Source organism: Molothrus aeneus, chromosome 13, assembly GCF_037042795.1.
Source record: "Molothrus aeneus isolate 106 chromosome 13, BPBGC_Maene_1.0, whole genome shotgun sequence".
Classification (NCBI taxonomy): domain Eukaryota; kingdom Metazoa; phylum Chordata; class Aves; order Passeriformes; family Icteridae; genus Molothrus; species Molothrus aeneus.
In genome coordinates this window covers 14571485-14598261 of record NC_089658.1, presented here as the reverse complement: position 1 = coordinate 14598261, position 26777 = coordinate 14571485, and the positions used below count along the sequence as shown (strand labels likewise).

The 26777-nt window shown below is 46.6% G+C and overlaps 1 protein-coding gene across 4 annotated transcripts in view; it reads right to left on the bottom strand.

Annotated features, from left to right (window-relative positions):
* Positions 1 to 26777, bottom strand: part of CHD2 (chromodomain helicase DNA binding protein 2) — a 100219-nt gene that overhangs the window by 19633 nt on the left and 53809 nt on the right. For all 4 annotated transcript variants that reach the window (XM_066559005.1, XM_066559003.1, XM_066559007.1 and 1 more), the window contains 18 exons: positions 21823 to 22030; positions 18948 to 19034; positions 13215 to 13276; positions 11814 to 11936; positions 11358 to 11504; positions 10386 to 10519; positions 9543 to 9768; positions 8715 to 8815; positions 7995 to 8039; positions 7665 to 7840; positions 6847 to 6971; positions 5637 to 5853; positions 4941 to 5030; positions 3891 to 4081; positions 2708 to 2896; positions 2046 to 2208; positions 1521 to 1673; positions 973 to 1044 (listed from right to left, as the gene is read on the bottom strand). In XM_066559005.1, the coding sequence (XP_066415102.1) occupies positions 973 to 1044; positions 1521 to 1673; positions 2046 to 2208; positions 2708 to 2896; positions 3891 to 4081; positions 4941 to 5030; positions 5637 to 5853; positions 6847 to 6971; positions 7665 to 7840; positions 7995 to 8039; positions 8715 to 8815; positions 9543 to 9768; positions 10386 to 10519; positions 11358 to 11504; positions 11814 to 11936; positions 13215 to 13276; positions 18948 to 19034; positions 21823 to 22030 (2509 nt within the window). The remainder of the gene's footprint in view (positions 1 to 972; positions 1045 to 1520; positions 1674 to 2045; positions 2209 to 2707; positions 2897 to 3890; positions 4082 to 4940; positions 5031 to 5636; positions 5854 to 6846; positions 6972 to 7664; positions 7841 to 7994; positions 8040 to 8714; positions 8816 to 9542; positions 9769 to 10385; positions 10520 to 11357; positions 11505 to 11813; positions 11937 to 13214; positions 13277 to 18947; positions 19035 to 21822; positions 22031 to 26777) is intronic.

Here is a 26777-nt window from a genome sequence, read left to right as displayed (position 1 = left end):
CTGTTGCACTCATGCTTCTTAAAGCAGAAAAAGGATTTCCTTCCCATATTTCCTTCCCTTTCCTGTTCACACAGGCTGAGCAGCACCAGTCTTTAAGCCCAGACCCAGGGTGAGGCAGTGCTGGCCCAGTTGAAGGGATGAATCAATATGGGAGAGCAACACAAGCAGCTCAAGGCAGGGGTGCCTTGTTGTCACTTCTGAAGGTCAGACCCCATTGCTCACCAGGCTCCTACAAAGGCAGCAGGCAAACTTGACTTTTGCTGCCTGAATCCTGTTAGGAGTGAGATCAGCAATGAACAGACTGTGCCATTTTAGAGCCAAGATGCCTGAGCCCCCATAGATGTCCTCAAGACAGGGAAAAGGGCAGGTTCTATGGCTTTCTTTCTCTTTCCCCCTCACACTTCCTTTTGTTAACTTTCCCACAACCATGATCTCTCACAATCCCTGTGTGAGCCAAGAATTCCGCTCCAGCCCAGGCTCCTGGAGTGAGGAAAGGTATTTCTCACAGCTGGGCTGACTGACACAAGTGTCTTGCACCAGTCACTGTGAGTCAGCAAGCCCAGATGAGAGGTTTCAGATGCCCTCTCCTATTACACTGGAGACTTTCACCTCCAGCACTGGACTCCAGTGCCTGCCAACACCTAAAATCCTTCTTTTGCCTCTGTCATTTCATATTCAAAACCAGCTTCAGACTGGAATCACTCGGCAACCATCTCATTCTCCAGACCAACAGGGAGAGAATTACTAAATTTTGGCTCTTCCCAGCCTCTTCAGAACTTTCTGGAAACGTGACTTGCCGCCCTGCTTCTTGGATGTGAGAGATTTCAAGCAATATGGCTGGCTGCAAAACCTGCCATATCCATGTCTTTAAAAGTACCCGGGCTCCTGTGAAAAGAACTGTTCTGAACTAACCCCCTGGTGTCAGTGACAAGCTGTGGCTCAGCCACAAACCCTCTGCCCAGCCTGTGGTACCTCGGAGCCGTCGGCGTTGAAGTGATCCAGCGCCTGCTTTCGGATCTCCCCCTTGATCGAGCCGTCCAAGCGCTGCAAAAATCAACAAAAGTGATCAAAGAAAGAAGGTAAAGGAGCCCTGAGGCACTGCTGCACCCGAGTGCTGCCAGCCCTGCAGCCCCCTGTGCTGCCTGCAGTGTTTAATTGTTAAAAATAGCCACCAATTAAAAATAACTGTGCTGTGTCACAAGGGCTGGGGGATGCTCGGGGAGCAGGCACAGGGCGGGTGACACCGCGGCTCCCGTTACAGGCTGCCAGCCAGGCTCTCTGTGCTCACTGTCCTCGGGGTTTATCACATGACACAGCCAAAACAGGGCCTGTCAGAGGAGTTTTGCAGAGATGGGGCCACACTGAAAGGAAGGGACATCCCAGTTCCTTCCAGTAAGTGCCACTTGTAATCCCAGCCACCAGCCTCTGGGGAACTCAGTGACTCCCACTGCTCAAGCTCCCTCCACTTTTGCCCACACTTTCAAGGGGATCCCACTGTTTTCCATGCTGATGTTTCTCACCTGAAAAGGGTAGTGTTTGATAGTCAGGTACTCTGCCAAGATGTCCAGCATCCTCACCATCTGGGAGAAGATCAGCACTCTGTTGCCTCTCTCCCGCAGCCTGGTCAGCAGCTTGTCCAAGAGAATCAGCTTTCCACTGCTCCTGATCAAAGACTGAGGAAATAACCATCATTTCCAATCTTACTCTTATGTACATCACACAGAGACCTGCACAGACCTGCTCCTTTTGGGGTCATTCATCTCTTGTACATCTCTAATCTAATCATCTGGATTTACACAGCAGAGCCCACACTCACAATGAATCACACAAGTCAGATCCTACACTGCCCACAGCTCCTGCTCTAGAAGGCCATAAAATGTTGCCTCCAGTAGAAGTGGAGGGCTGGGGGTTCAAATGGCTTAGCTGTGAGAACTATTTTTGAAGAAGAAGTCACAGAAGATAAAGCTTCACCAGATATTATTTTGTTGGGAGGACAAAAGAATGAAATTTAGGGAGAAAAGGTGGTGACCAAGGACACCACTCACCTGCAGGGTCTCAAGGCCATTCTCTCTCTCATTTTCCTCAGGAGGTTTGATAAGGTAGCAATGGTTACAGCACTTTTTCAATTCCATCACAATATTCAGGAAACCAGACGTGCTTCCCCTTGTTCCCTTTGAAAGAGCTTTGTAGTTTCTTGTCAAAATCCACCTGCAGGCAGGAAAATGAATGTCAGGACCATTACTCAGTGCAGAGCAGAGCCTTGGAGGAACAAAACCTTCAGGAACAGCTCATTCAGGCATCAGTCTACTTCCCTGCCTCCATTTCTTCTCACTTCTCTTACAGGATGCTCTTTCCTCTCTAAAAACCCTGACCTGACCTGACCTTCCTATTGATATTATCACTGTTTAATACTGAACAGCATCTCAACTTTGTGCATATTGTCACTCCCCCAGGAAAGACAGAACCTCTGTCTTGCAAAACTGGCCAGTTGAACTGTATCACTCTACACAAACATCTTCCAGAAGGAAAGATATCAACTCCCCTACCTCATATTCCTGCTGGGAAGCTCCCAGTACTACAGGTGATGGTGTCTCACTGCACTCTGAAGGCCACAGTGATGCACAGAATACTGGAACAGCTTGCCAAGGCCTACAGAGAGTTGTGCCCATTTCCACTGGCACTGCCAGCAGCTCATGCAGTGACTCACTTGTAGTACTGCTTCTGCAGAGCAGACATTTCCACCCGGAGGATCTGCTCCACTTTGGCTGGCAGAGATTTCTCCACATCCTTCTTCACTCTGCGCAGCAGGAACGGCTCCAGCACTTTGTGAAGGCTCTGGTAGCCATTCTCTCTTCCTTTCCCGTGATCCTCCTCAAAATCCTCCCAGAACTCAAACCTGGCAACAGAAAGGAGGAGGAGGGAGGTGTCAGAATGCCTCTTGTCTTATGGCACCAAAAAGCAGCTGTTGGATGCACCCCTGCTGCACCACAAGACAGGAGAGCAGCGGTTTAATGGAAACACAGTGGAAGATAACAGATTCACTCTGCTCTGGTTAACTGAACAGATTGCTGGCAAAGCTAGATCATCTCTGGGCTTAGACACCTTCCTAACATCTTATATTTGAGCTCCACACTGACTCCCAGGACCCAAAATCCCAAGTTTCCCACTATTTTACTCTGCTGGCATTTACCTGGCAGCAGTTTCTGAACTTTCCACGGTGCCTCTCCCAGGCACGGCTTTGACAACTGGACTGATTTACCCTGCTCTGAAGGCTCTTTTGGGATTGTTGCTTCCTCTGACAGCTCCTTTGAAATGTGGAGATCTGCTCTCCACCACCTGGGAGACCTCAAGCCTCTCCTTTACTCTTTCTGTGATCCAACAAAAAGAATTTGGGGGACAGCTCTTCTTGCAGTCAAACGTATTTTCAGTGAGCTTTGGGGTGTGCCTGCCTTAGCCTTAGAGATGCCCATAGCTCATTTTACTTTAAAGGAAACAAAACATTTGTTACACTGTGAACACACAATCAGCCAGACAGCACCCCCAGAGCTGCCATGAAATGGTTGGCAGAGGGGCCTGAACCACAGCGTACTGGAAATGTCAGAAATGGCTGAAATGATTGCTTCAAACAAGTTTAGCTTTTTAGAGATGCCTGGAAGACAGCAGACAGATTTGAAAGGCATGTATCAGGTTTCCCCCTTCAGTTTGCTGCCAGAAATGCTCCTCATGTTAGTTATTTAACCTTTGATTTCCCCACTAAATGTTCTCCTATCATTGCTGTCACACCACTGAGTTTAATTCAGGGATTTCTGCCATTCTGCACTCCCTTGAGCCTACTTAACAGACAAGAATGGAACAGAGACATTTCTTGGAAGGCCTGAAAGGAGACTCACTTCTCTGGCATGATGAAGTGCAGCAGGGACCAGAGCTCCTTGAGTGAGTTCTGAAGTGGGGTGCCAGTGATCAGCAGCCTGTGGTTGGACTTGAAATCAATCAAGGTTTTGTACAGCAAGGAGTCGTCGTTTTTCAACCGATGGGCTTCGTCCACGCCCAGAAAGGCCCAGTTAATGCTTCCCAAAACAGTCTGGAGGGAGAGAAGGAAAAAACACAGGAGATGCTGGGTCAGACAGGCCCCAGCACCTTGCACATGTGTCTCTCTCCAAGCGCTGCAGTGTGGGCTGCCCAAGGTGTCCCTGCGGCTGCACCCTCACAGGATTTTCTTGCTAATTTGGGGACCAGGGTGCCTTCCCAGAAAGGAAAAGGTGAAAATCAGCCATGCTGTACAACACTCTGCTGTATCTGAAGAGTCCTGCAGCAGGCACACCTATCCTAATCCTCCTCTGCTTTACCCAGAAAGCACAGTCCTTCCTCAGCTCTTTATTCTCCCCTTTCTCCATGCCCTTGGGGCCCTGGGTAGCACTGGTCCCACTGGAGCAAGAACAGGAGAGCAGATGAACAAGCCTAAAAAGTTCAGGTAATCCAAGAGTTTTGATTTAAATTATTTTTCTTTTTTTTTTTAAGCTTTTAGTTTTTTGTAGGACTCAGTGATACACTGACAGGGCTGATGAATATTTCCTGAGCAGATTTCTTGTAGATGTAAAAATGTAAATACTGTTAACACTGTGGCCAGTGGTTCAGTCTAACGTTTTGTCCTCTTAACAAGCCTAAATTAAACCAGGTAAAAATTCAGGTACTGCTGGATCCTGCCAGATGTCTTACATGTAAAAAAAATACCACAATTGTGCAGTACAAGAGTGAAGACACTGTAAAATGTGTCCCACATTCCCACATTTGCTTGCATTACTGGGAAGGAAAAGCAAATAGTGGCTGTAGTTGTCCATCGCCACATAGGGAAGAGGTGAAACCCACTAGCTGAGAACTGGCTTGTTCCTTTGGAAATGACAGAAAGTCTAAACAAAAGCATTCTTGGAGTAATGACTCACCTTATCCTTCAGGAGGATCTCATATGTTGTGATAAGTGCATTGAATTTCAATCTTTTAGACTGAGAATGGATCCACTCATATTCACGTATCTGTGAGGGGAGACAAAAGTTAACTTGAATACATGTTATCAAAATGAAAGAGTTAACAGTTGTTATTTTAGTGTAGCTGTAAGCCAGAGAATCCAACCAAGTCCAAACCCTTGCTGTTCTAAGGGTGCCATTTGATGAGCTCAAGGTGCCCAAGGAACAATTTGGTTTAGTGCACACATGGTTCAACTTGCACAGGTAACAAAATAAAGTTAACTTGCTGTTGTGACATTAATGAACACATCACCTCACTGCAGACACCAGTGGAGTCCCCACACTTGTGTGTTCCATTGTCTGAATAATCCCAAATACTGAAGACAAGCATTTTACACTGCTGGACTTCTCACTGCATATTTCACTCCAGATCAGCTCTGAGAGAAGCCAGTGCTCCTGCACTCACTCCAAGAGGCAAAATAAAGCAGAAAATTCCCTGTAGGAAGGAGTTACACCCAGACACTCAGCCACACCAGCTCCAGCTGCCTGCAGTGCTGCCAGCACTATCCACCAGCCTCTCCAGCTGACTGTGTGTCACACACATCACACACGAGCTGCTGCTGTGCACCCAGAGCTTCTCCCTGAGCCCTCACCCTTTGCTCTCTGATTACACACCATGTTCCTGCTCATGAGGTCTCCAATGTAAACCACCACGTTTATCTCAGGTGCCCACACTTCAAACTCCCTCTGCCAGGAGGTGAGGGTGGACAGGGGCACGACCACCAGGAAAGGGCCATACAGCTGGTGCTGATGGAAGAGGTATGACAGGAATGATATTGTCTGAATGGTCTTGCCCAGTCCCATTTCATCAGCCAGGATCACGCTGTTGTTCCTGAGAAAAGAGGAGAACAAACAAAAATGCTGTCTGATTGCATGTTTCTGCCACTACTTGTAGCCCCACATTTTTCTTCACAGAGAAAAGCAAGGCACGATTCTATATTTCTGGGATTCATGCTCTCTCAACCTCAGAGAAAGAAAACACAATTCTTATCACTTGCTGTGCCTGTGTTTGTGCAAAAGTAGAATGCAACATGGAGATTGTTTGCCCAAAGTGGTGGTGTTTTTTTTCCTTGGCCTATCAGGGCCAAGTGTGTGTGTGTGTGTGTGTGTGTGTGTGTCGGGACTGTGGGCTGAGAGTCATGACATTCAGAGCAGTGTGTGCAGAGTTGAGTTTGGCAGATTCAGTTTAGATGTAATGTTATATGGTATAGAATAATATAGTATAATAAAGTAATTAATTAGCCTTCTGATAAGGTGGAGTCAGATGCAATCATTTCTCTCTCCCCTAGTCGGGTCTCACAGCAACCCACGACAAGGACAGAGAGGGGCAGTGCAAAAACAGCTATTTGAACACTTCTAAGTGGATCCCAGGGATAGCCAGACTGACCATGGCACAATAACGTGCAAAAATGAACTATGATGACTCCAAACTGGAGGAAAACAGGTAGAGGGGAATCAGTGGCCTAATTTTAAAAGGACATCTCTCAAAGACTTCAATGAACATATAAGCACATTGAGCCAGAAACCGTTTTTTCCCATTAAGTCAATGGAAATCTAGGGCTTATATGTACCAGGCTCAGCCAAATCCATCATGTGAACAGGCCCAGACAGGGAAAATGCTTTTTGTTTTCACACAAGGTTTCTTAAGTTCATGCTTTAGGTAGCTCCTGCTTGCAGTGTCTGCAATGCAGCTGGGCATGATAACATTTGAAATCCTCCAAGCTGCAGAAGGAGGGCCGGTAAAGACCTCACTTGAAAGGGAGGTGTGCCAGGTCCTTCAGGGACAAAAAAGGCACAGAATGAACATGCCAGGCTGTGTACATACTTGCACCAGGAGTGAGCCAGCCAGTTGAGGCCCTCCAGCTGGTAATCGCGCAGCTCCAGGTTCTCCCCGCCGATGTACGAGGGCTGCTTCTTCAAGGCAACAAACCTCGGCCTCTGCTTCAGCACCTGAAATAAAAACTGCCTTAAGTCCACTGAAGAGAAAGACAGACCTCTCAGTGGCTGAAAGGCTGAAAATTCAGCAATGATATTGATGAATTCAGCAAAGAGTGTGTATCTATTCACTGGTTTGAGTGAAGAGAACTTCACCTCCATCCACATTTTCCTAGCCAGTGCTTGTGTCTGCATTTCTTGTGATTTGCCTGCTGCCCTCTGGTTTATGATCAGGGCTCTGAGTCCCCCAGGAGTGTAGTAAGCTGCACAAAATACACAGGAGTCGGAACAAGCTCCACTTCCTTCTTTGTCCTCTTTTGGTTTTTCTCCCATTATTTCTGTCCCTCTCCTTCCCTGTATCAGCATCTTGCAGGCTTCCTCTTTTCCCAGGTGTGCTGTTTTTTCATCCAACTGATATTAAAACTGCTGCAGCTCCTTCTGAGGAGGAAGCACTTTTCAAGGATTAATTAAGCCTCCCACTCCCCAGGGGGACATAACATTCTCACTGTGCACAGAGTAAATGAAACTCAAAGGGCTTCACATCTCGGCTTGAAGTGCTATACAAGAACAGCAAACAACCCTTCAAATGCAGGTGGGAGGATGGGAAAAATGTTCCCTGACATTTATTCTGACAAAACTTCATGTTCCCACTGCCTGCATCTTCCCCCAGCCTGGAGGAACCCAGCAAAGGAGGGAAAGCCAGCAAACCTTGCAGTCACGGGTGGGAATGGTCTTGGAGTTGTTCCTGCTGTTGAAGCTGTCGATGCAGTGCTGGAATTTCTTGCTGATCAGAGCCTCATCTTCCCAGCTGCACTCAGCATAGGGCAGCCCCATCCACTTGCACAGGTATTCGGGGTCATTCGAGGATGTTTTGCGACTGCTTGCTGTAAAATATGCAAAAAAGCCCAAACCTCAGCACCTGTAGCTGAGCAGCTGAACCACAAGCATGGCTCACAGGCTGAACTGCCCAGGCAGCCACAAAACAGGTCTTGGCTCATAGCAAAAGTGTAGAGAGACCAAAAAAAAATGTGCCTTTACCTGGGAAATCTGAATGTCCCGTGGCAGACTTGCTGGTCTTCACAGCTGTGTTTGGAGAGAGAAGGGAAGGGAGGGTTGGAATGCTGGCAGCCAGCAGAGGGAGCAGGGCAGGCCACCACTGCCTCACGCCCACGTTTTTACAGGAATTGTATTGGAAATAGCTTACACAGCTCTCCATGCTAATTCCCAAAGCAACTGGGCGTTGGCACCTCTGACTGACATGACTGTGATATTACCAGAGTGCTCAGTCAGTTCTGGTTTTATTTTTATCAAATAATCATGAAAATCTCACCCCTGAGCTGCCTTGCAGCCTAACCACATCCTCAACCACACCACAGAAAGGGGACCTCACAAAAGCCAGGCCCATGCTGCTGCTTTGGAAAGAAACATCTTGCATCCAAAGGGCTGGAGACAAAGAAATTCAGCAGCAACAATTTCAGCAACCTGCTGGAAACTAGTGTGTCATCCCATACTCCAGACAAGGACAGTCCCTGATTTTTATCGCTTGTTTACAAGCACAAATACAAATCTGTAAAACTGGATTTCTACTGTCCAAATTCCTAAATTTCACACAATGAAATACAGTAAACACCATGGGGGTTTCTTCAGGGATACTCGAGGACAGGGAAGAAGAGAGAGCTGCACACTCATTCTGCTGTCACATGGAATAAAGTTCCCATTCCTACTTCACCCCTTTACCAAAGTCTTGGCTCCACTTACCTATTACCCTCTCCACTATTTGATATTGTTTGTTTAGCTCTGAAGCCAGCTCTTGTTGGCAGTTGAAATATTCTACGTCTTCAGGTGATACCTTGCCCAGCCTAGATGCAAAATAATTCAAAACAAAACAAAAAACCACTATAATGCTTCTGTCACAGTGCTCATGGATGTTGCATATAGAAAATCTACTTTCCTATATGGTTCTGTCATTCAGACAAGTCACAGGGGCAAATTACTGTTTTATGACATGTTTCTTAAATTTCCTAAAATTGTAAATTATTGCTGAGAAGCAAATGTCATAGATGTTCAGATTGTCTCCCTGTTAAATGCTGCCTTATTCTGATGCAAGAAATCAATCTCAACACAGGAATCAAATAGAGATGGAAGCTGCTACTCCAGCTTTAGCACTTTGGAAAGACACTGTAGCTCCCCTCACAGTTCCTGGGGAAGCTGGATATAAACTGATGCAAAAACGTGCACACAGAGAAGCCCATAATTAACAAGGGTTAACAAGGCTGCAAGCCCTCACAGCACCTCCTGGGCCAGGTAAGTCTGTGCACCCTTCATTGGTTGTCAGCCTTCCAAATTCTTAAGGCTAGGAAGTGGCAATAGTGTGGATTTCATGCCTTGTCCTCTCCATTTTCCAGCCATCCACACCACAAATATCATTTCTGTGGGGGGGATGTTCCTCAGCAGGCAAAGAGAGACCAGAGTGCACATGAAACACACTTTGTAAGAAGAAATCAAACATTTTCAGTCACGACTCCTCAAACCTCAGGCTAAACACAAAGTGCCCAAGGCCAAATCACCGCTTGAAGTGAAGCCTACCATTGCTTGATCTCCTCCTCTTTTTTCTTGAAGTTCTCCAGCTTTTTCAGGCCCTTCACTTTCTGCTGCTGCAAGGACTCCTCGCTCTCCCACGTGCTGTGGATGTATGACCAGCCCTTCCACTTGATCAGGTACTGAACCTCCCCCTCGTCCTTCTCGGGGTCGAAGTCGGCGCTGGGGTTGCCGTTGGCCTCGGTCACGTACACGGTGGTGGAAGCTCCAATGGCTGCAAGAGACACCAGCCTGCATTTGGTACCCTCCTGAGCCACCCCTGGGCATCAGCTGCAGCACAGAAAGTTACTCTTCTAATACACCTTTTGTGGGAGCACAAAGAACACCCAAAAGGTTCTGCAAGCCAATAAGGCAGGCACACAGTTCTCCGTGCAACAGAATCTTTTTAAATCTGTCATAAGTAGCTTTTCTTTAAGTATAATTCAAAGGCCTCTTGAAAGTGTTCACAACCATTCAGTTTTAAAAAAAGCATTTTTGTAAGGCTTTGAGAAGAAAACATTGGATTTATTCTCATTATGGCTTTGTCAATGGGGCTATGAAAACTGACTCTCCTAGATCTGTTTTATATTTCAAAGCAGAGAAAAGCAGGAATTGCAGAACAATGGTTGCATCTTTAAAATGTGTGCAGGCTAAATGAAAGCTGCTGAGCACATAAACTATAGAGATTTTAGGATTTTAAATATTACAAAAGCTATTATATATTACAAGATGCAACTAAGAGGCATAGACGAAAAGAGGAAAAGCACTGAAACAACCCTTGGCCCCACTTTCAAGTTGCAAAAGCATTGCACCAGTTCATGAGAAATAAAGGCTTCTTCCAGAGCCACGCACCTCCCTTTTTTCCAAGCCTGATGTCCAAGACTTTCTCAATAGTTTCACTGTTGTCTTGCTGTTCATCAGCTCCTTCCCCAGTCATCTCTATCAGGTCATCAGAATCCGTCTCAAAATCATCATCCTCTTTGTAGCTGAGTAAGATCAAAACCAAACTGATATAAAACCCTTGACTCTTCCCAGCCCACCAACACAGAGAATGGCTCAGACTGGAGCAGCTTCTCCAGCATTTATGCTGTAGTTCAGTGCACGTTCAGCACAAATGTCTTAAATATTCAGTATTTTTACCCAAGATGCTCAGATAGCTACACTTTACCAGACTAGTCCTCTATCTTGCCCACATAGTTTTTCTGACCATGGCCAACATCAAGTGATTCATAAAGTGGAACAATCCCTGCAGCAGGAGCAAGGCCATAACAGAGAAGGTCTCCACTACTGAGGGAAAGATTATTCTGTGGAGGTTGCAGAGCATTGAAAGGCTGCATGGGTGCCTACCCTAGGAACTGCACTTCTCATCTTTGGTGCATATTTAACCACCACAAAATATAACTTGGATGGCTCTTTGCAAGTCCCTTATTGGGACTGCCTGAAAGGTGAGAAGGTACACTGGGCAATGGAAAAAGCTTTACTCCACCCTGGCTCAGCACACTGTCCCCAGTCACCCTCAGACAATTGGTCCAGTCCAGCACAGCTGTTCCCTTTTGCTCATTTTCATCTAGTATTTGCAATTATCAATCTCATCTGAGAGTCCTTTAGAAATATAATGCAAACCTCCTCATGTTTCTCTTAGGAGGGACTGGTAAACATTCCCTCCTTCACAGATGGCAAAATGAGACAAACGCTGGATGTGCCCAGCAGGAACCTGCCAAAAGAGCCACACCTCAGCCACAGGTCCCTGCAGGACCACACAGGAGTCAGGGCCCCCTTCCCCAGCCAGCTCTCACCCCAAACCAACCCCACACTTCTCCACACCTGACATTTTTGGCTGCTCTTCGCCGAGTTTGTCTCTTGGGGGTCTCATCGTCTTCGTCATCATCATCATCTTCAGATGAGTCTGGTTTCTTCCTCTTCCCACGCTGGATTTTGTGGGGCTTTTTAACACCAGTTTTGGCCACTGTTCTAAAATAAGAGTTAATAAAGCCATAATACAGCATGGTTTATGCAAATATCCACTTTAATAAGTCTTTAAGGAAGCACAGATCTCAAATATTAGACTCCTAAGGGATTTAATCTGCTCTAACTATCATGGAAACCACTCTAGTGCTCACTGGAGCATGAGATGGGGAGATGAGGGAATAACTAAGCCCTAGGTTTACTAAGTCACAAACAAAGGTAGTAACACTACATGAAAAATTCATTAGTGACAAATAGGGATTTCCTCTCCACACAGCACAGGCAGAAAAAGAGAATGAACCAACCATTCCTTACCTCCTCTGGACAGGTCTTCTTGCTTTAATTTTCTTCGGTTCAGGCTCACTCTCTCCACTGGTGCCTTGCTCCCCTCCATCTTCATCCTCTTCTCCAGCAGACACCTCTCTTTTCCATTTAATTCTGTGGTCAGAAATGTAGGTCATGAAGGGCAACAATATTTCTGCACAAACACTTGGCTGAACAAACCATCAGGTCCATAATTGCAGGAAAAAAGTTCAACATTCTATCCTTGGCTGTTCAGTGCAATGCAGGGGGGATGTTGTGCTGTGATTCTCTGCTTTTAGGAGGGGGACCTCAGTCACCTGAGGCTTTGCTCACACAGTGGCAGGAATGCCTTGAGTGAGAGCAGCTCTTACCACGTGTGCTGGTGGCAGAGTTGTACTGCTCAAACCTGGGTGGGCAAGGGCTTTGATTGATGATTTTTTTTTTCCTCTACTTCTGCATTTTGGAGATGGGCTGGAAGGATCTGAAGAAATGTGCAGAGTTACAAGAGCTCCTTGGAGCCCAGAAAATGGAACAAGACTCCTGCCATGGAAATTCTCCTGCCAATTCAAGTTTCCAAGTGTGAAGCCAAGCCCCATTGTACATGAGTGGAAGGAAGCACATTCTCTGGGGACAACTAGGAACAAAGCTGCAGCCCCAAAATGCCTTTTGGAGGAGCCTCTCCTCTCTCCAAGAGGACATGGAGGGCCCACAAGGACGGATCACTACCCTTGTCCAGGAGAGGTCCATACTACCACAGGCCTCCCTGTGCTTTATCACCTTCCCTCCTGCACTGATGAAGAGTTAAAAGACAAGATGCAGGAGAAAGCAAGCAGGATGATGTGGCTCTGTTCAGATTTTCTTCATCAGGCAGCTCATAGCTCCCTACCCCACTTTAGTGTATGGAAAAACTAGGAGGTACTTATTAGATGGGAAAAGGTAATAGAATATGACTGTAAGTGAACTCAAGTTATGGTGCTTAGACATCCAAAGCATTCTTTATGGAAGTTCTTTTGTTTTAACAGCGGGTTATAAAAGATAAAAGAAGATAATAATTTGGTATTTTATTCTCAGATAATCAAAAAGGTGGGAGGAGAAGGGATTAAACTGTTTTAAGTGTCTCTGAAGGAGAATCAGTAATCTGATGGAAAAGGGAAAGACTGACAACAGAAACTAAACCTGACTCATTCAGATTCCATCACAGGCACAGCAGGAACGTACAAAAACAAGGGTTGGAAAATTGCATCCATCTATAGATTATATTCACACTTCAATTTTAGTAATCCAAAGTATTAATAAAATATTTATTTTACAAGATCACCATGTTGACAACTCCCATCAAACACTCCAATGCACTACTGTTCTGAGAAATAAACCAAAGCATCACCACTCAAAATCCTTTCCTTAGAAACTTACTTTCTTTTCAACTGCTTCTGGCGTCTTCTTTTTGGGCTCTCATTTTCAGACTCGCTACTTGCCTTTAATTGAAAAGAAAGAAAATCAAGTTGTAGGCTTCAGTGTGGACTAGCTCCTCAAGGATGCAAGTGAAACACGTGCTGGTGGGTCCCTTCCCTGCAGCCTGAAGGACACTGGTGCAGAGCAGCTGCCTCCCAGCACAGCCACCTCAGCTGCTCAGTCCCGCTGCTCTGCTCTCAGTGTGAAGAAGGAAACCCTGCAGGAAGTCTGGAGAGCTCTACAACATCAGCTATCTTGAAGTGCCTGAGCTCAGGAGCCATCCACCCCTCAGTACCAGCCCTAGTGCCCAGCATCCACCATGGCAGCAGCAGCCAGGCAGACCTGCAGTGTGTGCAACACCCCAGGCATTGCAAACCCACGGGTGAATTTATCCCAACAATTGCACTGTGACCTCTGCCTTCCTCGCACAAACTTCCTACAAGGAATGAAATAAAAATATTGTTGTAAAAAGGCAATAATCTCATCAGAAGTATCCTTGTCTTACTGTTGGGTTTTTTCACCCACAGCAAGTCACCAAGGACCTTACTGGGTCAGAACTGTGTCCTGCTGCTTTCCTTCCTCCCAGTTCTACAGTCTTCACCAGTGAAGTCTCTTTGGCTAAATATATCTAGAGCTATTCTAACTGCTTGCTGTTCTAGTCTAAAAGTGGGTGTCACGAATTCCCACAGACCAAGATAGCTAAAATAATCTCTTTTTGCTGGTTGCACACAGCCCCATTTTCATAAAAACTAGTCAACCATGAAAACAGATCACCACACAGATAACGTGACTTCTCCTTAGCCTCCCCCAGAAAACACAAATAGGCAGGGACAAAACTGAAGAAACCAATGTGAGATTTCTAAAGAAGTATCAAAATGATAGAAGTAGCCTCCAAGATTGCTTGCTGCACACACTTACTGGAAATCTTCCACTTCTAACTGCTTTTTGCCACAGTATTCAGCTTTGGCTCGAGGCACTGTCTGTCCATCACTATGGGTAGCAGAGTTTGCATGCCCTGACACCCCCACTGCCCTCCTGGACAGAGCTCACACAGCTGTGCACACAAGGACCTTGTGGAATGGTGTGAGCTGTAACATGCATCCTTCATTCCCATTCTCCAGCTTTCCTTCCACCCACAGAAATTTCTGCCTCATTTGCATCAGTGTATTCACTAAAATACTGGATGCCATGTCTGACCATGAGCTTTCCTGGATGTGGTGTCAGAGTTGCATGTGGCACAATAACAGCTTTTGCACCATATCTTACTACAAACACGTGTTCATCCACCTGTTTCAGGGCCCTGCATGAAATCCCTGTCTTATTTACCAACCATGAAGCAAGTGCCTGGCAAACACCATGGAGAGCCCTACCTACCCTTGCAACACAAGCCAAGCACTCCACAGGTTTCAGTTTTGACACACAAAATTTAGAAGTCCTCAGTTTTCCTTTTTTAATCTCTTATCCACTTTCTGAAGCTTTTCCACTCCAATCATTGGGCATGATTTTAACAGCTGCCCCTCAGTGCTCATTTACTTTTGCTGTCTTTTGGCAAGCCTCAGGTAAAGAGAGGTGGATTTCTCTTCTGCTCTGTGTCAGAGATCACATTGGGAGAAAACCAAATACAACCTTTAGCTCTTTGAAATTAACTCCACTTCTCTGCCAAAATCCCATTTTCCAAGTTTCTAGTGTCCATTTTCCCAATGCCTGTACTCTCCCCCTGCTCTGTCACTTGTCTCCACAAAGCTGATGATTATCTCTAAATGACTTGACTTTTCCTCCCCTCTTCCACCTTGAGAAACATAACTTGTGACTGCAGCTCAGCCACCTTCTCTTACATATTTCAAAGGCAGCATTGTCTGTTTTGGATGTGTGTCAAGCCCAGCCCTATCTCCTCTGACACAGCCAGTCCCCAGCTTGAGTCATCTGCCTGCCTTGTGCTCCCACATCCTCCCCATCCCAGAATGGAGTGCTGGGAAGTGCCATGCTGCAGCTCCTCAGCCTCTCCTCATGTCTCCTGGTGGTAAATTCCTTGTTTAAGGAAGCACAGAGGACAGCCAGAGAGCCAGGCTATGCCAGGTGCAGAGCGTGCACCTGAGGCCCTGTCTGCCCACCACCACCACCAGAACACACTGGTTGGGAAATCACATGCAACTTGCATTTTTGTAATGCCACCTCCCCGAATGACACAAGCTAGACTGGCAAAGTCCATCCCCAGTCCCAGTGGGGTTTTTGTCAGCCCAGCACGAGATGCTGGGGTCACACTGCTCACACCAGAGCCCAAGTGCCAGTGCTGCCTTGCTGGGTGCTGCCGCTGTGGCCATGGGGAAAGACAAACCTGCTCCCCCTTATCAAAATGTGCCAAACTTATTCCTGCACCACTGCTTTGAGCTGGACTAGGATCTGGCCTCTTACAATTTCCTCATCTCCAGCTGAAGGGATCAGCCTTCCCTCTCCATGTCTCACTGACTCCTCCTATCAATTCCTTCCCTCTCCCAGCACATAAAGTGCACACACTTTTACCAGATTAATTGCACTGTCTTTTGCTGTGGAGCAACACTGAACAAACATAATGATGTTTGCATGTAGCACCAAGCAGAGCAACACAGCAATTCAAAGTTCTGCTCCTATAGATTATCCAGGAGTGTCCTTGCCACTAGCCCAGGCTGGGAGAAATGGAGATTCCAGGCCAGTGGAGAGGAGGTCCAGGTGAGCCTCTGGAGCTCACACTAGGAAAGATAATGACTTGCTTAAACAGAGCCAAAAGTATTTCAGACTAAAGTCAAAGTGAGGATTTGCTCATTTCAGGCTTAACAGAGGCCAAACTCCAGTGCTCCAGAAAAGCTGGAGAATCTCAGCTAACCAGGTTAGTTTTATGCCTGCTGAGCTTCTCTTTCCCAGTGAGACCAGTAGAGTTTAAATTTTCAGCAAATACATGAGGCAAAGCATTGACCAAAATGCAAATGAGCACTTTTTTTTTTCCAATAAGAAAACCAGCTGTATTTTTAGGACACACTGGTGTGTGGCTTCTGGCCTCTCTCTGACAGAAAAAAATACGCTGACATTTGTCACCAATTTCAATCTGAAACTATTCTTTTAATAGTAAAAAGATTGTGTCTGGTTGGGCACATTGATTTCTCAACTGCCCCATAATCACAGAACCATGGAATGATAAAAAGGTTTGAGTTGGAAGGGACCTTAAAGGTCTTTCAGTTCCAACCCTCCACCATGGGCAGGGACACCTTCCACTAGGCCAGGTTGCTCAGTGCCCCATCTCAACCTGGCCTTGGACACTTCCAGGGATGGGGCAGCCACCACAGCTTCTCTGGGCACCTTGTGCCAGGGTCTCACCACCCTCACAGGGCAGAATTTCCTTTATATATCTAACCTAAATCTCCCCCATTTCAATTTAAATACTCTGAAAGGCACCTGGTTCTGCACACCTCACATCCCCTGGCTGCAACCTGAAGCTGATTTATGAACTGCAAAGAAAATGCCTGGGGAAGTAGTGTTTTTACTAAGAAACTCACACCTTCTCTTGTTCCTGGAGACAGCTCTGGGCCTCTGAGCAGATCTGTGCTCCTATGCAAAGCTGCACTTTCGCTTCCCCAATGGCTCAGCCTGGATATTGATCACGAGTTATCCTGATCACACCTCAGACACCTACACAATGAACCCAGAAATCCTCAGAAGGTAACCATGTCTAACACACAAATAACCCTACCCAGAGTGCTGCTCTCAGAGGACACAGTGATTGAGCAGGGCCCCAAAACCCGAATCACCTCCACCTCTGTGCAGGTGAGTCACGGGGCAGTGCAGGGAGAGGGGATGGCTCATCCACCCTTGCTCTGGTCTCTGAGCCTGCCACACTGCCTGCATGATGCTCTTTGCTAACCTGCAGAGAAGCATTAGGGAAGAAGGCAATTACAAGCCCCCAGACACTGTGCTGGAAGTCCCAAGCAGCAAGCAAGAGGTGCAGGTCACTGGAGACAGGATTAACCTGTGAAGGCAAAATGCATCTTCAGATGTTTGATGCTGCCTTGATGCTGTTTGATGCTTTTGATGCTTTTTGAAGATCTTCAGATCTTCAGATGCTGCCTTGGGGTTCTGCCCCCTCCAGCAGCAGCAAGGAGTGCTCAGCACCACACAGGCTTGAGCTATGCTATCTCCTCTTTCTTGGTGGCTTCCAAAAGCAAGACTTTCCGTCTCCTCCTGCTCTCTGCGAGGCCCCAGCACTGTGCTCCTGACAGGTCACACCCTCCAACAGACTCTGCTGCAGATGGGAACTGCCCTCTGGGGACACTGCAGTCAGTGTTGCTTTGGGGAGAGAGGGGTGAGGGCACGCTCCAGTTTTTTAAATTTCAGCTGTTTCACAGAAGTTGCAGTGATGAGGGTCATTTGAAGGACCTTTGGGGTGGTTTTGTTTTTTTGTTTTTTACAATATTTTGTGGTATAGCAAAGTTTTTGCATCTCAGATTTTTGATTTTTTTTTTTTAATTTTTACCTTAAGTAGTAGGAAATAAATATATTGAAAAAGAAAACAACATTTGCAAAACCACATAATATTGTAAAACAAAAAAAGAAGGGACTTACCTGTGCCCCTAAGAGGGGGTGAGTGGAGCTCTGGGGTGGGTGTGAGGTTGCTGGCACAGTGCATGCCAGGGCATCGCACAGAGGGGCCCAGCCTCTGCCAACTTGAAAAGGAAAACAAAAGCTACGTCAGTGGTGCAGCCCGAGCCCCTTCCTGAGCTCTGCTCTGCGGGACAGCCAGCACAGGAGTCTGGGGGACAGCTGGTGGCACTGGGGTGCCAAGGCTCAGCAATAACGCACCAGAGCAAGGAGCTGGAGACCTGTGTGTCACCCCTAGAGCATCTGAACACACATCTTGGCGGTGAAGCACAAACAGCCTGAGTCAGACAGCACCACTGGGCCCCTGCTCTGCTCAAAATCTCCTGCTTATCTTCAGATTTCCAGCCCCAAGCTCTCCATAGATGCCTCTCTCTGGTTCTCCTTCCGCTATGCTATAGCTACTCGACCTTCCTGAGGACCTGCAGATGAAATGCTCCATGCAGAAAACCTGTCAGACGCAAATGAAGGCAGAACCTGATTTCTACATCTTCAGGAAAAAACCCAACAGTGTTCTGAAACAGGAACAATTAGAAGGTTTGGTTGCCAGGCTCTGACCACTGTCACCTTCAACTGAAGCATAAAAGACTCCCCAGTGTTCGACCAAAGAAAAGTGATGGGTCATAAAGCTGCACACACACAAATGCATTTATTAGTGGGATCCATTCCAGGATGGGCAATACTGACTGTTTTGTTGCTATGAGGTGTTTCTGGGAACTTTCCTTTATTCCTGGTTGGATTTGTGTTGCATTTTGGTCTTGTTCTGTTTTTTTAATTACACAGACTCCTCTCCAGATGTTCCTACATCAGAGCAGGACTTGCATTATGCCCCATTGCAGCAATCAGATCAGTGCATGCAGAACTCAGCCCAGGCAGTGTCCGGCTCACTCCAGAGGTCTCAGGCCAAGGATCCAGCTGCAGGACTGGGACCTCAACTGTGAGATCCAACATCCATGCACCAAACTGGGACTCAGTGTTTACAAGGCAATGCAGTTGAGACCTCCCTTTCCTCTTTGGGTTTGGTTGTTTTTTTATGTTCAGTAATCCCTCATCCTTTTTTTTTTTCCTTACCTCATCTTTTATATTAAATCGTGACGGTTCTTGTCTGCTTCGGTTTGACCTCCTAACCCCATAAACATCAGGATATTCTTCCCACATCTGCAAAATAAACAGACCATCAGAAGGCCTGCTTCACCCCAATTATTTTTGACATTTTAGAGAAGCTTGATGGTGGCTTAAAAAAAAATCAACCAAAAACCATTAGGGAATTAGCAACCAGCAGATGGACAGTTTAAAAAACTGGCTGGAAAGATTATTATTATTATTATTATTATTATTATTATTATTATTATTATTATTATTATTATTATTATTATTATTATATATTTGACACCTTTCTAAAGCAGCATGTGTTTATCTCAGTGTTATCTTTACAGTGGTCCATCTTTCCACTGAGGCACAAATCACTCTCAAGCTCGCTCAAGCTGAAGGACAGAGTGTTGAGGTAACCAGCCCTCTGCAGCACTGGTGCCAAAGGAATGCAGGCAACACCTTGGACGTGGAATGAACAGACCTACCAACTCAACAGGGCAATTCTCTGTCACTAACAGCTTCCAGCACAATTCCTTTCCTGGTGGAAAGCCCCACCAGCTGCCTGGAGACATGGCCAGCTGCAGCTTCAAAGGTGAATTCTGTGGCCCAGTCTGGATGGCAAATAGAGCAAGATACCCTGTCATTTGGCAAGGCAAGGCAGTGGCCACTGGATCCTCTCCTGAATACTCTGATGGGAATGTGGTTTGGCAGTGCAGGACACATGGAAGTGCAGAGGTGACTGCTGGCAATGGTTGGTGCTCTTTGCTGTAAAATGAGGCCCTCACCAGTTCAATACACTGTGTATAAGAGCATGCAATTGTTCTTGTGGATGGGCAGGAGAAGGGGACACAAAAATGGATGCCCTGAGGGGGATGAATGCAGAGCTGTGTTGGTGACACAGGACACAAGCGTTACAGGGCAGACACAAACCACCACCATGCCCCTCAAATTCCTACACCAGCAATTCCTCTCTCCCTCAGCAGAGCTCTTAGTTCTCTACATTGATTCATTTCCTTCTGATTCTGTCTCTCCACTCCTCAAATACCTCTGCAAGCCACTGGCAGGAAAAGGAAATCAAACTACGCTGCCAGGTGCAGCAGTGATGGGATTGAGAGTGTGATGGATACAAGGCTGCAGCCCAGCAATTTTTGTGCCTCTGTTAAAGGAGTAATGGGATAAGGGACAGACTGTGACAGTGTGTATCTGTTGGGCATGCAAGTACTGAGGTACATTCTCAAGAAAGAATAAATCCTCAAATTTAATGCTCCCTCCCCAAACCATTTGAAGAACTTGTCTTTTCATCTATTAAATGGCATGGGTTTTCAATGTGGGAGCAACTTCCATGACAAATCTTAATAGCACCTAACACAGATTAACCTCGCCTTCATGGGTGTATCTAGACAAATACCAAATAAACAATAATATAATAATTAATTGCATTGGTTATTCAAGGGGAAGTTGTATCAACATGCCTAGGTTAGACCTAGCTAAGGAAGACACCCATTAACAGAGAAATTAAGGAAGGGAGAGGCTTTCTTATTAAAGGGTGTCCTGACCTTTTCATGTTTCACCCGTGCTAATTATCACACTGGGTATGGATGCACTTCTTCACAGGATAATGTTAAAATTTATTGTTGGGGACATGCTCTTAGAATCCTTCAGAGGGAGAGAAGACTTCCTTTGGTGCCCACTTATCAACAATAAACCACAGATTTTAATATGGTGTTACCACAACTGTCTTATAAACTCATCCTCCCTTGCCAGTCCAAACACTGGAGGATTTAACCACTACCTAAGCCAGCAGCCTGGAGCTTTGTGGAGGGAGAAGGTGGTAACAAAATCCTTCACTTCTTCCTGGCATGTCCATGGGGAGCAGAGGCTGGAAGCACTGTCCTTCCTCCTTATCCTTTACACTCCCAGCACCTTTCTCCATAAAACTCACTCTCAGGAGCAAGCTGTGCCCAGTGCAACCCACGGCTAAGAACAACAGGATGGGTACACACCACAAACAAACAAACAAAGCTGACCTAACCAGAATTTTCTCCTTCCAAGCGAACTCAGTTCACTGAGTTCCTGTCTCCAAATGGTATTTGGGCTCCTCTTTCTCACCACACACTGCCCTGTGTTAGTCAGGTGCCTCCATCCCTCAGGTAAAGCAGGTACCTGAGGTGCAGCTTCTGCCCTGGGGTGCAGAGGGATACCATGAGCAGTAACATCTACAATCCCTTTTCCTGCTGGACAGCAAGTGTAGGGAAAACTTGACTATCTGAGGAATATTGCTAGGGAGGAGCTGGGAAGGTACAGGGGGAAAAAACCCACAACAAAGAAGCACTGTTCTGTTCTGGACTTAATAAATAATGGAAGTTCTTTTTTGTTTGTTTTTCCTATGCTTTTTTGAGAGGAAGAGTGAGGTAAAAAAAACCAAAGTGGTTCAAACTTTAAACCCTAGACAAACTTCAAACCTTCTTCCTGAGTACTTATCACATGGAGAGGCTTTACTGCTTCTGAGGAGAGACAGGATAGAGTGGAAAGACAGAGGGAGAGGATGAAATGACAGGATCATGTACTGATGACAGGCACCTGCCTCTCATTCACACCAGTCAGCCCTGCCACCATCTACTAGGTGACCCAGGGGTTGTTCCACAAACACAGCAGCTCCTGCTCTCAAGGGTGACAGCAGCAGGGCTCCAGCACACAGCCCAAACAGCCCCTGGGGACACTGGAGGTCAGAGGCTGTTTGGTCCATGTGCAAAGTGGCCAGGATGTTGGGCACAGCTTCACTGAGGTCCTGCTGCCTGACCTTCCGTGGTGGGGACAGGAGTAACGTGTCCGTGCAGAGCAGCAGGGGTAATACCTTTTTAACATCTGCTATCCTTTCCTTCTTAGAGGCTGGTTTTTCTTTGGTTTCAGGAGGGGTCTGCTGGGATTTGGAACCCGTTGATTCACTTTCAGATTCAGACTGACTCTCAGAGGACTCGGAGCTGCTGTTTGACTCGCTGCCCTGCTCACTTTCAGACTGGCTTGCAGAGTCAGAGCCAGAGGCTTCTTCGGATGCCGAGTGACTAATGGTAGAGAAAGAAGAGGTTACATTTTAACTGCACTGACACAGCTGTGAAATACGAAGGGAGCAAACCTGAGACACATCCTGAGCCACAACAACAAGTTTGGAAAAGCCTGAATGCAAGTGTGGATCCTGTGTGTACACCCCACACCAGCATTCTGCAGCAGAGGCAATTCCTTCCCAGGACTGGCAGTGAACACGAGTGAGAGTGCAGCCCCAAAAATCCCTGTCCAGGATCTCCTGCTCATCACCAGAACAAAAGCAGTGGTGGTAGGTGAGGAGAAGCATCAGCAGTACCAGCAGCACAGGTTCTCCTGATAGATCTGGGTGTCTTGGAGTGAGGCAGAGAAAGGCACAGTGGGGGCTGCAGCATCCACAGACCATCCTCCAATATTAACGATGAGCAGTTGCTCCAGCACGGCTCTCCACTCCATCCTAGTGAGGCTAGTGGTTCCAAATAAACCAGATATTCGCTTTCTGGAAGAGACCAGTATCAAAAACACTATGCCCATAACACTATGAACAATGCTAAATATAATGCTTTTTGCAAAAATAATTAATTCAGCAACAGGGGAGAAGAAAGAAGCTTATATGGGCTTGTGGTTGGGGCAGCTCCTCTTTAAAGGATTACACCAGTGCTGTGCAGACTGCATTTCTCAAGCCAATAATGGGAGAGCAGAATATTAAGTAGGTGTAGTTCCCCCATTTTTTGTTTTTTTTAAATATCTTTATATAAAAATGGGTTAACACCCAGTGTATCCCCTTAAATGAAAGCTCCTCAACAAAACAATGAGAGGCCAAACTATTTTAGCTGGCCAAAATATTCAAATACCTTTTCCCAATCATTCCCAACATATATATTTTTTATTTTAAGAGCCAAAAAAACCAAACTGAAATCTCAGGACACCTTACCATAGGTGTCATTCAAGTTCTGTCAGGAACACAGGTGTGCTGCAAGGCAGCATTAAAACCCCACTGCCACAAACAAAAACACAATGATGATGCCACAAACTTTTGGAATAAGGAGCACCCCTTTCCCAGTCAGCTTTCCACTGGCAGCCAGATGTGTTTGTGATATTTAAAGATTTGCTTAGGCACAACATTAATGAAAGAAGAGTCAGGAAAACTTTGCAGAGGGATTAAACAGGTTTTTTATTTTTTTTTTCTACTTTTGTACAAAAGTAACAAAGCACATGAAAGGCTTTGCTCAGATTTCATGATTCAAGGGAGAAACAATACAAAGAAAAATTAAAAAAAAAAATAAAACAAAAACAAAAAAACAACCCAAAGAAAGCATGTGCACGTGTACATTTCCATCCGACTCCGCAGGGGTCGTTGTCGTCTGGGGATGCCCGGAGGCAGCCGCGGCCCGCCCCGCTCCCGGCCGGACAAACCCCGGGATCCGCGGCTGTGGGCCGCGAGGCGGGCAGGGGGCAGCACCCGCGCGCCCTCAGGCGCCGCCGCCGCCATTTCGTGATCGCCCCTCCGCCGCCATCTTGCGACCGCGGGGCTGAGCCCGATCCCTGGGATGGGTCCCTGGAATGGAACCCTGGGATGGGTCCCTGGCACTGCCCCGGGGAAGGGGAACCGTGGGGAGCGCGGCCCTCCGAGCCTGAGGGGGCACAAAAGGAGCCCCTTCCGCAAGCAGCAAGGGCAGCCATCACCCGTGGCTGCTGTTTCACTGTCCCAGCCTGGGTTTGAGGGAACAGGGTTATCACATTTGTGTCCTACAAGCAGGCTGGAAATTCAGGTGGAACCACGGCCATCCCAGGCTGCCCAGGCCCTGTCCGTGGATGGAGGTTATCCATGAGAACCAAAAGCACAGTGTCCCAGTACACCCCTTGTTGTGTGGGCTTTACAACAGTCTCCCTCTTTGTCCACCACAGCTCTCCATTGCCACAGCCATGACCTGTGGTGGTGCCACACACATAACCCATGGTGGTGCCACACACATGATCCATGGTGGTGCCACACACATGATCCATGGTGGTGCCACACTGCTCCTGGCAATGGCACTCCAGCAGCTCTGGGGACAGATGGTGTCCATGGGCAGGCCTCAGCAGACAACATCCCACCGGGCCTCCACAAAGGAAGGGGATCCGGGGGTATCCAAACCTCTGCTGTCACAATATAAGTGGCAACATCAGGCTCTGCTTGAGGCATGTTGGTGTCCCGTGTCCCACAGGGACACATGGAAGATGAAGACAGTTTTTCCTTCAGTCAGATTTCTGAGCAATAGCTGGAATAGGAATTTTAACAGCCCAGGCAAGACTGAGGCCAGACAGCTCTGACAGTATTTGTTTAGAGGCAGAACAGTAATTACTGTCCTCCTCCCGCTCTGGAGCTCTTTGTTCCTCAAAGCCTTAAGCTTTACTTCAAGGACACAGGGACACAGGCTCTCTGCACATTAAGAGCCATAATTCATGTGCTTTATCCACAACATTGTCTGAACACTAATTCTTTTTTTCAGGCTGTGAACTGTGTCATCTGAAAAGAGGGAGACTTCTCTGGTGGCATACGCATCTATATGTGCAGGTATTTGCCTGCACACCTGCTTCCCCCACTAAGGAAAGAAACACAGATGAGAAGTGATTATGTCCTTTTGAAGGCTGTAGCAATTTATTTTTTTTTTTTTAATTAAGGAACAACCTGTTATTGAGGCGAAATATGTGTTTATCTTCTTTTCTATGTTGATCAGATAAAAAAAAAAATAACTGAAAGGTCTGTTTTCATAAAAGAATCCTTTCTAACTGTCACTGGTACAATCAGGAAGCATTTCTACCTGCCAACAGAATATAATGTATTAGCAACATTAGATATCAAATCAGGCCTAACACTGTATATACCTAGAGACCTAAGTCCTCTTTTCAGAAGTTATTTCTGGAATTTGTCCTGGTTTAATACCCCTGAGTTAGCATCCAAACAAGACCTACTTCCAATTAAACTAAAAGTAAGAAATAAGCTATAATTATTTATCACAAAAATCACAATTCAGCCAGACCACCCTCCTCCAAAAACACCCATGACCATGAAAAGAGAGCAACAGATGGACCATTGGCAATTTCTTTGAAGAAACTCCTAAAAAAAAGTTGAGATCTGCAAAGACTCAGCCAAATACATTCCTCTGGTTTCTAAGAAATACTTTAGGCTTTAAGTCTGGTTTAATTAAGAGCCTGCTCCTGACTTGAAGGGGAGCAAAACTAAATCATTCCTTACCAAGAAGAACATGATCCTTCTAAGAAATAAGTAGCTGAAAGGCAGTGATAAGACCCTTTACAGTGAGGCATCTGAGTTTAAAAGGCAATTACCACATGCCCGAAGCCTCCAGACTTTGCATTTAATATTTCACATATGACTTCCTTTTATAGGGGATCATCTTTGCAAGCAGCAAATCATTTTGTAAGTTCTCAGTAAGAACTAACAGTAGATCTGCCTCCAGAAGGTGTGAAACAGCTGAAAAAATGACCCCAATATGCATTTGTGAAACCAAGAACAGACTGGGGAATGGCTCTAACTGGGACCATTCTGCCCCAGCATTTAAAATGTGGCTTTTGAGGGACAGAACTTGAATTCAGACAGGGGAATAAAGGAGGATTAATAACCCAACACCCTCCCACAAGCAAAGCTCCTCCCAGCTTTAAGAACTGTTGTGAATGTTTTGAATCTAAACAAGTTTGAATCCCAACAGCAACATTCCACTGGGCTTCGCAATCTCTGCAGGGATTCGGCACCAGCAAACCACCCTGTGAAGGCTGGAGAAGGACCTTGGCAGATTATCCCATGGCTGGATAACATCAGGAGCTGGATGACAGCAGGAACTGTTATATTGAACTCCTGTGCATTGCTGGCCACAGTGTCACCAGTGCTGTGGGTAAGTGACACCCAGGTGCACACCAGCAGCTCACTGGCACCAGAATGCCCCGCACAGGTGGCTGGGACACAGCCCCTCCCTGCTCCCATCCCTGCTCACCATGTTCCCAGCACTGGCTGGACCTGCTGGGCTTCCTGATACCACACCTGGGCAGCCCAGAGAAACAGCAGGTCACTGCCAGCTTAAGCCCAGGCAGGACCAAGCCTGAACAGGAACAGTGGAAATAAACTGCACTTGGCAGGGCAGGCGAGTTGCAGAGTGGACAATGCAACAATAGCTTGGACTCAATGATCTCAGGGGTCTTTTCCAATCTCAATGATCCTGAGAAGGGGGTGAGCAGCCCAGGGTTGGAGGAGCTGCTGGGTCAGTCCGAGGGTGTCTGGCAGAGCCAACTCTACCTGAGAGGGGCTCCTGAGCCTGCACAGCTCTTCAGCTCAGGCTGCCAGCTGCCACTCCCATCCACCAGCAGAACCAACCTGAGATTTACTCCAAAGCACAGAGCAGCAAGGCCTGTGCAGGCCACCAACTTAAAACTATTTAAACAGATCTGTCTTCCTAAAGTGACCTGTACAAACTGTGGGACACACAAGCACTGTGACAAACCACAGAAAGGGCAAACACATCGACTGAGATGAGGACTGGCTGCTGTTAAACATTTCCTTTGAATATCTGATCTACAAATGTGATGTTCCCTATTATGAACAGAAACTATTTACAAGAACATGTAGTGACAGGACACATGGGAATGGCTTCAAACTGAAAGGAAGCAGGTTTAGATTAAATATTAGGAAAAAATTCCTTACTGTGAGCTTGCTAAGGCACTGGAGCAGGTTGCCCAGACAGGTTGTGAATGCCCCATTCCCTGGAAGCATTTGAG